The 11,480-nt window shown below is 36.6% G+C and overlaps 1 protein-coding gene across 1 annotated transcript in view; it reads left to right on the forward strand.

Annotated features, from left to right (window-relative positions):
• Window positions 1-7,445, forward strand: part of rims4 (regulating synaptic membrane exocytosis 4) — a 71,332-nt gene extending 63,887 nt beyond the window's left edge. The window contains exon 10 of the mRNA XM_080890366.1: window positions 118-7,445. Within this exon, the coding sequence (XP_080746492.1) occupies window positions 118-336 (219 nt within the window). The 3' untranslated portion in view covers window positions 337-7,445. The remainder of the gene's footprint in view (window positions 1-117) is intronic.
• The last annotated feature ends 4,035 nt before the right edge of the window (window positions 7,446-11,480 follow it).

The raw sequence follows: 11,480 nt of genomic DNA on the forward strand, positions 1-11,480 counted from the left end.
AGTCTATATGTAATTACAAATGCACGAAATAAACATTCTGGTTTTTATTATAGGAATATATTTTAGTATATTTTAGAGTCTTACCTTCTAACTCTATATTACGACTCTCTTCCACAGGTTATTGTTTGGGGCAACTATGGACGGATGGACCGCAAATGCTTCATGGGTGTAGCTCGAATCCTACTGGAAGAGCTGGACCTCAGCACAATGGTTATCGGCTGGTACAAGCTTTTCCCTACCTCCTCCATGGTGGATCCAACAATGGCACCGCTCATCCGCCATTCATCCCAGATGTCATTGGAGAGCACCATTGGGCCCTGTTGTGAGCGATCATAAGACTCACGCAGAAATGTATAGTTTTGATGTTGCGGCTAAGTTTCCATTGCTTCAACCAAGTACAGAGTTTTTGTAAACCCTGCATTGCTGCACCTGGGTCAGCCAGGCAGTGCTGTCCCTGGAGCAGGTAGATGTAAAGTATCTCACTCAAGGCTACTTCGACAGGCCCAGCTACACTGGGGAATGAATCACTTCCCTAATTTGGAAATCAATTTACAAACCAGTTGGTCATGCTGGTTCTCATTGGAAATGTGTTATAATTCTTTGATATTGTATCAGACTATTTCCCGAGACTCATGGGAAGTACATTTCTTTTGTTGTTGCAACCGACCGCCCCTCAGACTTGAAGGAATTTTTTTTTCTCTTCAGAGCTCTATAAAGAAAAAACAAAAACCTTCTTAATGAGGATACTTCAAAGAAGGGTTTGGTTGCCGACATTGATTACATCCTATTGGGACCACGATAGACTCCAGGCTCAGCTCGCTTCAGCTACAGCCCTTCTTTACAGCCTACATTCAATTCCCCATCCCAGGACTGCTTGTTGTCTTTCTGTGTCTTCATTAAGGGGCTGGGCAGCTTCTGAGTGTTATTGTCTACCCACGAGTCCTAGGAGAAAGTGAGACTGTCCTCAAATTGTTTGACAAACCACCATCTCATTTTGAGGGAGCATTGATGGCGAATGAATGTGTGCATAGCAACTTGAGAGGCTTTCAAAGAATATATAAAGTTAAGTGTTGTAACTGACCAAGACATTACCTGGTTTTTAGCACTTGACCTGTATTACATTTCTTGTGTCACACGTTTGGCCCATCATTGTTCACTTTATTTGGTAAAATGTAGAGAATCTGAGAGGTAGAAATATGAATGAAACCCCCATCATCTACTGGAAGGATGAAGATTTGGAACTGATTTTGTGGGTCAGGGCTAGTCCTGGCTTTCTCTCCTGTTAACTACATTTACCTGGAATACAAGGTATAAAGTGGTCAAAGAGTGAATTTATATGGCTTAGAAGAAGAACTACCACATTATGAGTTTAAAAAAAAAACGTGTCTCATTATAACCCCAAAGCATGTACTTTTTAAATTGCAATGAATCTTGGTATTAGCTGATTTTGCAGATTGTTTTGTCACCATTTTTGGAAGGTGCTTTTCAATCACATCAGTTACTGTTGTGTTTGGAATCAAGCACATAAAAACATGTATCCTTTGGGTTTAAAAAAAATAGCTGGGTGTTTCTTGAATCAACAGCACACCGATTATGTTCAATTAGAGATTTCCAGAGTATGGCACCAGATGTAATCAAAGTCCACCAACCTGAATCACTTCAGGCGGTGTGATATGTGAAAACATTTGACTCCTTCCTCTTGAATATCGTTATGAAAATGCTAGTTTGATAGTTTCACAACCACACTAAATTGGATTTTATGCATGCATTATATCGTATTAGATTAGAATTAGAATTCAAACCAAATAACCATAAATGCATGATCTTAGCATGATTAAATTATGTTAACCTTTATGAGGACACCGTCTACATCCGCCTGGCAAGAAACAACCAGGGTTTAATGGGCTCATGTTGAAGGTGTTTTACTCTTATTTAGTTTAATATAGTTTTCACATTCCACATTCACATGGAATACAGGAGGTAGTTTTGTATCTGAGCTGTAGCACTGACAAACAACAAGCAAATGCAATAGCAATCTGACGTCACTGACTTAACACATTGCTGTACATCCCAGTTTAAGTGTAGTTTCTTTTTAGCTAATACTGTAGAAATAGATTCCTCCCCGCTATTTTTAAAGCGTTGGCTAACAGTTCTCTAATAACAGTTTATACTGTGCCAATTTTTACCAGCAAGTGTCTTCTTCTTCCTTTTCTTCAATTACCTTGCGGCATGTGCCATTATGAGGGAGGCACAAAAACAACCACTTATAACATCTGACAGCAACATTCAGGCTGTGCAGAGAATCACCCCCTTTATTCTAAATTACAGTCCTAATCCACAGAACATCAAGGCACCTGGTGATTAGCCATGCTACCACTCAGTACAGAGGAAAAAAGGAAAGAGAGGAAGGAAGCATGAAATGTACTTTGCATCATCCAAACAAAGGATCTGAGTGGACTGGCGTCAGGTTTTGTGGACTTCAGAAAAGGACACAAAAATAGGTGGAATTAAAGGAAACACAATGTGCACACTGTAGAGAAATTCATAGTTTATTGAAACGCAAAAGCATATGTATTTCATTTGGGCACTTTATGATTCTTAATGTCTTTTTATGTGTAAATATTGTTAGTGTCTTCTGGAGTGAGCCAAAGTTAACTTATCATGGCTGAGGTGGTTAATGTCAAAGCTCTGAAAGAGGGAAGTGATATTCTTGTTAGTTACTGTAAGATTGTAGCATTAGCTGGTAGCATTCGCATGACTAATTTAAACTTCTAATTAACAAACAACTTGATAAGACTAAGCATGAACTACATGCTACACAGCAGGAAGACTAGTGAAATACAGTACATTGGGTTAAGACCCAATGATAGTGGGGGTCAAAATATGTAGCAAATGTATTTAGATAATGATAAAGGTGACTAATTGTTTTTTTTCTAAATTAATAAAACATTCTAATATGAAGATTTTAAGCCAGTTTATTTCATTAATTAATTGATTGTTTTTGGGGGTTTTTTACTTTGAATGAAAATTTCAGAACCAAATTTTTATTAAATCTGCTTTTAATTTAATCAAATCACCCAATTTGGAGCAATTTTACTCTAAAAAGGGGCCTCTAAAATTGCCTCTCTTTTGCCAGTAGCAGTGTTGCAGGGATATTAATGCTGCATTTAGTTCCAAACTGTTTAACAAAATTCTGTAAAGCAATAATCAGAAAGCATCCACTCACTGTATTTGTCTGTTACTTGACAGAAAAATGACATGAGTAAGTAGTGATTTTCGCTGTGGTAAGATTCATCATTGAAAACAAAACAATTGAATTCATCATGAGGCATAAAGGGACTTTTTTTTTTTTTAAATGTGCAATTCCAAACTTTTACTTTGAAAAAAAATGTCTTAACGTGTCCATTTGTTGCATGTGCAGACAAATGACATTGAATGCAGAAACTGAAAATCACTTCCATAAAAATGTCATTTTATTTTTTTCAATGTTTTTTCAACAAAACTGTCATGTAGTGTCTTATATCTGTAAAAAAGTGTTAGAACTCTGTATGTACCATACATACATATATACAAATATATAAAATTAATATATAATTAGATATAAAATAATGAACTCCCCTTACTTTCACTCAAGGAATGTGTTTGTATTAGTGCTTTTTGTGCCAAAACAGAGATTAGATTAGATATTTGATGGGTAATGGGTTGTTTTCCCAGTTTTGATTCAATGAAAGCCAGTTTCACAAAACTGGGATTCAGTCGTTCACCAAGCCATAAGCAGGATACATGCATCCAAATGATTTAGATTTATCTAATGGCAGCCAGGAGTGATGTAAAAAAACATCACTGAAGTTTCCCACCTCTCTATCTCTAACCTGCAGCCGCTCCCTGTGCAACATAAAGGAACAGATGTTTATAAAGCATTTATCAAAGAGACAATTGTTAACTGTACCATATTAAACTTTAAACAAGTTTCCCAAAATTTCCCCTCTCCAGTGGAGAAACATGACAGCAGTAGTGTGCGATGCATGCAGGAAATAATGGGGTTTTTATGACGTCTACAGATGCAGTCATTTGTGTGAATTTGGGGTATGATTTATTATTCGAATAATATTAATATTAATAATAATATTGTTAATAATAATAATAATAATTCTGTAAGTGTCTGAGAGACAGTTTATATGCCAGCCTTCTTACCAGGATTAAGAGTAACTGTTAATAATCATTGTGTAAATTTTCTCATGCAATGATTCGCCTTCATCACTTTGAGTTAGTCAGTGACACTGTGTAATTTTGAAGGCAAATGATTGACCTGATGAAGTCTGTTAATGTTATTGTTGACATGTTCAGGACCAAAAATGTATGTTTTTGCATTCCTCCATGTTTTGATTGTGTCTGCCACTTGGATGTTAATTGTGTACTTCTATCAAATGTAATGTAAGTAGAGGCCTTAAACACACAATACACATTTTTGCCAGGGCTAAGGAATGAGAATTGGCACACTAAGTGATCAACGCAGGGCAAGAAAAGAGAGAAAAAGACATTTCAATCCATTATTTAAAACAACTTTAGTGTCATCTATGGAAATAGAAATCTGTGCATATGTTCTTAATGAATTTCTGATATACTGAACAAATGAACAAATTGAGCAAAAAAACTACTAATAATAAAACAATAAAAACATATTTTACAGGATAGATTCAACCATTTTGACCCATTTCTTATCAAAACATATTTTCTAAACTGTGCTGTTGTTTATCTGTTGATGTTTGGATGCACCTCGTTTTACTTTTATGTTTCAAATGAGGTGTTTAAACAAAACAAAAAGCCCCCACTAATCCTATCTTGCCGAGGTCCTTTTACACTGTTAAGGTTGTAATTCTGCAAAACCAGACCTTACTTTTTATATATTAGTGGTACTTGATTGTATACATGGTGCCATTTGGGACCAATGCCCAAGAAATGAAGAAAACTGTAGGGGAACGATTTTGTTACATGTATTAAGCTTCTTGTGTGTTTTTGCTCATATTTTTTAGGGTGTAATTTTTACATACCTGCTCCTTTGGCTGCTGCTGGCTTTTACACATTATAAACTGCCATTCACCTGGTTATAGCAAACAGTAGTATATTAAGATGAGTCATGTGCTCCTTCGGTCTTTATTTATATTAACTTTAAAAATAAATCAATGAAGAGCAGATATGTCGAGACAGTTGAAAATCAAATTCTTAAAAAAAATCACATTCTTTAAAATAAAATAGTCAAATATGAATATTATGCTTCCTGGCAGGCCAGACTTTCTGCTGCTAAGCAGCTGATAAGATTAGTGATGATATAATGTACAAGCACAGCTTGTGGCACTGAATATTAAGTACATTCAATAATACAATTCATTTGGGGATATTTTGGACTGTCAGAAAAATGCATACTTTCTAAAGACTCAGCACAGAATGCTAGTCTGGTGTGGTTAAGTGTGCTGTGTCAGCGATAAATGACCACTATGCCAAAAGTCTTTTAGGCCCAACACCAAGTTGTAGTGATAAAACGTATATGCCTAGGGTTTATGACCTCAGGGGAATCCTCCAAAATTTTGAGGTAAACAAAACATCCTTAATAATGACAAATATCTCTTACTTAAATTGTAAATTAAAATAGGCCAAAAGATAGTTAATGTTTTGCCCCATTTTGACAGAGATTATGTAGTTTGTGTTTAAATGTCAGCAAATAGCTTCAATATGTGTAAACTGGAGAAGTACTTTTTCATGTAGTAGTCAATAAAACACCGAGCTAACCTTGGTGTACAATGGGTTAAGTCTGTGTCTGTTTTTGCAGATCAACCTAAAAGTGACACTGGAAAGATTTACCTTTGAAGAAGAAAAGAAAAAAATTTCTGTTATCTGCTAAAATCAGCCATATCTTTCCCCTCTGAAGTACATGAGATTTTACTCATTAGAAAGAAAGCAAGCACTCCTTGAATCGTTTTCTTTAGAGTGACAGTGTGTATGTTTCTCGACATATCAAATTATGTTCTCTCACAGGGAAGAGGTGGATGAGTGGGTGGATGAAAGGGAAGATGCTGCTCCTCTGTGGCTATTATGAAACAGTGGCTGGTGGATCCCAAAAGCAGCACATCTCCTCCAGTCCGCTGTGCTGCAGAGACAGCGATCCACAAGCTTTATTTCTTTCCTTCTTAGAGCCCCCAACTGCCTCACAGCCCAAAACTAACCCTCATAAATGTTTTCCCTCACACACCATCTGGTAGATTATCGCGTTCAAAGCATTTCATATTACCATGACTTAATACATTACACAGTTCGGTGAACCAAGTGAGAATCAAAGTGCCATGAGAAATCATAACTTTGTTTTTTTCTTTTCTTTTGGTTTTGTTTTGCTTTTTTTTTTGTTCTATTTTGTTGTTACTGTTTTTATTTTATGACTGTTTGGTGTAGATTTAGCTCTCATCTTTCTAGATTATATCTCAGTCATTCAGTTCTACACAAGTCTTAACTCACTGTTTTGCAAACATGGTTGTTTTATTTCCTCAGTGATACAAAGCCATCATATTAAAAAATTCACAGCCTTAAATTCTATTCTTTAAATCATGTGGTGATGTCTTCTAAAGGCATATGAGAATTGTCTAAACCATACATATTCCCAAGACCCCTAACATAATAAGGGAAGGCGATGTTTTGGTTTTAAGATGCGTAGTATAAAATAGTTTTACAGGCCTTCTTATGTTTTCAAGGACATGTAATATGGGCAACGTCTGGAAGCAATGTTACTGGAAAAGTTTTCCTTAGTGATGAGCATTTATCCAGGGAAAAATTGTTTTTGTCAGCTACACTTTCATTAGATAAATAAACCTATCCATTTTCTTTCTTCATTGTCTTTATTGTTGCACTTGCAATTTTTGCTACTAGAACATTAACAGCAGTAACAGTAAGGTATTTTGCCAGGTATCTGTTTAAACGCCATATTTTAAGAATTGCCAATCTGTTTAAATATTTGAAATACTGATTTGTAAGTATATTGCATTTTTTTTATTTACTTTATTCCAGTAGAATAGCATTAACAATCGTTAGCATTAAAGTACAAAAAAGCTGCAAAAGTCCATATGCATTGCTTTCCATTTGTTGCTCATGTTTTACTGACTTGAAGTCCTGAATGTTATCAGAAGAGTGACAAAATGTTGTAACTTTAGTTTTAGTCACTGCGCTGTCATTTAAAACACATATATTTGCAGATTCTTTGGGAAACCGTTATATTGTTGAGTAAATGCACAATTTGGTGTATTGTTATTCTATTCCAGCTGTCAATAAAATAGTTTAACTCCATCATTAAATGCTTTATCTGTTTTTTTTATCTATTTGTTTAATTTAAGGTGGTCATATAAAAAGCAGCAGAAAGACGTTCTATGCTTACAAAACATTGCTTATTGATTATTTGTACAATGTCGATATTATATTGCTTTATTTTTAAACAGCCTTTTTAAGATCTGGCCAAGCGCTACAGAAGAAAACAAGCCTATGGTTAACTCTGGGACATTTACTGCAATGTTTATTAATGCACATCATCCCTGTTAGAAAGAAAAAAACAAATACATCAAAATCCTGGAAAAGGAATGTCACATCCACTCAAAGGGAGACAATCAGACACATACTTGTCATACCAGCTAAGAAGTACTTTTGAATTATACTTGAATTTTTATTTTTCAGAAGGGGGCACAGTTAGCCCATAAGCAACATAACACTGACAAGCTACATAAGGGTGAGAGTCTGGTTTGGATGGACAGAGGACTACAGCTTTACAACAAAAGACACTTCGAGGTCACAGACTAAGCACTTAATTGTAACCTATATGTCATTTGATAAGTAATCTGCATCATTCAACATCAGTAATCATTATTTCACCTGTTGTTGGTTTATGTCACTCTATTTGACATTCTGTGCCTTTATGGAGCCCTTTTAGCCATTCATCGTGACTTTATTGATAACTATTTTATAAAACATAAATCCACAGTGACCTTGAACTTGGTGGTGTTGGTTCTTGTCAATGTATATGATTTTATTATTAGTTATTAGTTATCTTTCTCTGTGCTGAGTGACATTAATGCTTAGGTTTTTAGTAACTGCAAGTTCTTGGTTCCTTTCTGCCTCTCTGCCTGTGTGATTTTGCTCCTGTCCCTCTTCGAAAACACTTTATTTTGAAGGTTAGGGCCTCATGTAGGTTTCCATGCTTTTACTTCCCTTAAAGCCTGAACCATAAAATAATTGCCAGAAAATTCAGATTTCTTTAAAAAATTAAGTGTTTAGTCACCCATCTGATGAAAAAAAAATGAATTTGCATATTTGACTTTAAATTTGTATCATATGTGCTACATCAGGAATGCAATGTATTTATCTATTTATTTATTTATTTATTTTATGTATTTTTTGGGGGTGGTGGTGACTATGTAGATCTCTACCTGTAAATGCAATGTGTGTGTGGGTGTGTGTGTGCAGTTAGGAATTATTGGTGCTCTGTTATCATCACTGTAGACTGATCATCAACTAAAGCTCCTGGGAAGATTTTCTGTGAAGACTTGAGAAGGGAAAACAGAAATACAGAGAAAGACACAAGAGAAGAAAAAAATAAGTAAAATGTAGACGAAGAGAATGAGATGAGAATGAGTTGGAGATAAAACAGAAGGGAGGAAGGATTCATTTTGCTAGATAGAGTCGCTAAGGATGACCAAGTCTGAAGCTTTAGTCTGTCTGTCTCTCCATATATATATATTCTCTTTTTCTCTAGTTCTCATCTTTTACTTACATCTACTATATTTTCTAACTTGTTTCCTTTTTTACTCTTTCATTGTGTCTTTTAATCTCGTATTTCCTCTATCACTATTTTCCCTGTCGTTCCCTGTCCCTGGCAGATGTCCAGACTCCCTGGTGAACAAACTGATCAGCTTATATTAATGTCTCTCTTTCCTTTTTTCTCTCTCTTGCAGTCTCTTTCTCTCTGTAATGCACACACAAAGCAGTTGCGTGACAGGAAGGCAGGTCATTCTAGGCAGGCACCCTCGCACACACACGCAAAGGCATGACTTGCATGCACATGCGCAGAGTGACAGAAAGAAAAAGACACAGACACACGTTTGTGCATGCAAGTGTACAGTAAGTGTGACTTGCATTGCAAAGACAGGAAATTAAACTCACACACTAAAATGGGATGAACCAGCAGGGGGCCTCTGATGGTGCAAATGTAAATTGAGACATAAATCATTCTGTCCATGCGGGAAATTACAGATCCAAACAAAAACAACATGTTTCATATGAGTAAAACATTGATTCTGTACAGGAAGGAACTGGCCGTTGAACAAGACGCTCCTTCGACTTACTCTGGCACCTCCTCTCACATCACTGTTGTGTAATGTAACAGATTCAGGGACTGCTTCTTGATCAAAATTACAAAAAAATTAATTTCGACTTGTCTCCTTGTGTTACTTTTTGCTTCCATTAACTTTTTGGTTTTTGTAAGTAATTTTGGTTTAAATGCCCCCAATTCTCTTTTTTACTACCTCATTTCTGCTTTTCTGTCTTCCATGGGATATCCTTTCCTGCCTCATATTGACAAAGTTATGTTAGGAAAAGACTGTGAACTATAAATAAAGTAAGCAAATAGAGATTGCTTTGCAAATGGTAATCTAAGGCTCTCTCTTTCAGAGCAAATAATATAGACTATATTTTTACAGTAAATATCTGTGTTGTTGTTTTTTTTATCAACCTTTGTTATTAAATAGTTGTGATTTGGAAGTAATATAAAGTTCAGTCTATGTGCACAGACTTATAAAACCTATTTAATGGATATAAGTTAAATGAGTGTATTCACTGGTAAGATTGGTAACTTCCTCATGGGGAACTGACCATTTCGTACTCTTACTAAAAGTGAATTTTGTTTCATTTTGTTTCAATTAATAACAAAATAATATCAAAAAACACAAACTTGTTAGAAAGCCTAAGTAGGATGACCAAACAGTCATGTAACATCACAGACTATCTGGTCTTTAAGTGATGACGTGATGAATCCTGCTTCTGGGCCCAATCTTTGTGTTTTTAACATGTTTTAATGCTTTGTATGAATAAATAAATAAATAAATAAATAAATTCAAATTTTATTTGTCACGTACACAGTCATACACAGTACGATATGTAGTGAAATGCTTGGACAACTGCTCGTGACCTAAAGAAAACAAAAAAGGAAAAGGCTATGAATAAGATAGGAAATAAATATGAAAAATTAAAAAGGGTAAATTTAACTAGGAAGGAATAAAATATAAATTAAGGTTAAAAATGAAATAACTGTACAACACAAATTAGAATGAAGGGTAAATTTAACTGGGAAGAATAAGATAAAGATAAATATATAAATTAAAGTTGAAAATTAAATAACTGTACAACAAAATACACAATACACAATATAGAACTATATAAGAATGTATGAAGAAATCTAAATATAAATAAATATATACACAATAACAGCAGCTGTACAAGCATTAACCGGAAATGAAGAATATAGTGACCAGTGTTGTGCAAAACCAAAGTCCAGAAAGTCCAGTGTGTGTGTAAGAACTGTATGTGTGGGTCAGTACTGTGTGGTGGTGTGATTGAGAGACCGTATCGCCTGCGGGAAGAAGCTCCTCCTCAGTCTCTCTGTGTTGGTCTTCAGGGAGAGGAATCGCTTTCCTGACCTCAACAGAGAGAACAGTCTGTTGTTGGGATGGCTGAGGTCCTTCACGATCTTCCTGGCCTTAGTCCAGCACCGCCTGCTGTAGATTGAGTGCAGGTCAGGGAGCTCGGAGCGGATGGTGCGCTCAGCTGACCGCACAACCCTCTGTAGAGCTCGTCTGTCCTGCATGGTGCTGTTCCCGAACCAGGTTAAGATGTTTCCCGCCAGGATGCTCTCTATGGTGCACGAGTAAAAGTTCCTGAGCACCTTGGAGGGCAGTTGGAAGTCTCTCAAGCGTCTGAGGTGGTAGAGACGCTGTCGGGCCTTTTTCACCACGGTGTTGATGTGACAGGACCATGACAGGTCCTGCGTGATGTGAACTCCGAGGTATTTGAAGCTGTCCACTCTCTCCACTGGGCACTCGTTGATGACGGGGGTCTGGTAGTTCCTCTCCTGCTTAGTGCTGAAGTCCACTATCAGCTCCTTTGTCTTACTGACGTTTAGAAGGAGGTTGTTCCTCTGGCACCAGTTCTCCAGATTCCTAATCTCCTTCAGGTAGGCCGTCTCGTTGTTATCAGAGATCAGGCCCACCACGACGGTGTCGTCAGCAAACTTGATGATGGTGGTGGAGCTGGTAGTGGCCACGCAGTCATATGTGTACAAAGAGTACAGCAGGGGGCTCAGAACACACCCCTGGGGGGCTCCAGTGCTGAGAGTGGTGGAGGCTGAGACATGTCCGCCCATCCTTACTGCCTGTGGTCTGCCAGTTAGGAAGTTG

Source organism: Rhamphochromis sp. 'chilingali' (assembly GCF_963969265.1).
Source record: "Rhamphochromis sp. 'chilingali' genome assembly, chromosome: 9".
NCBI classification, from domain to species: Eukaryota; Metazoa; Chordata; class Actinopteri; order Cichliformes; family Cichlidae; genus Rhamphochromis; species Rhamphochromis sp. 'chilingali'.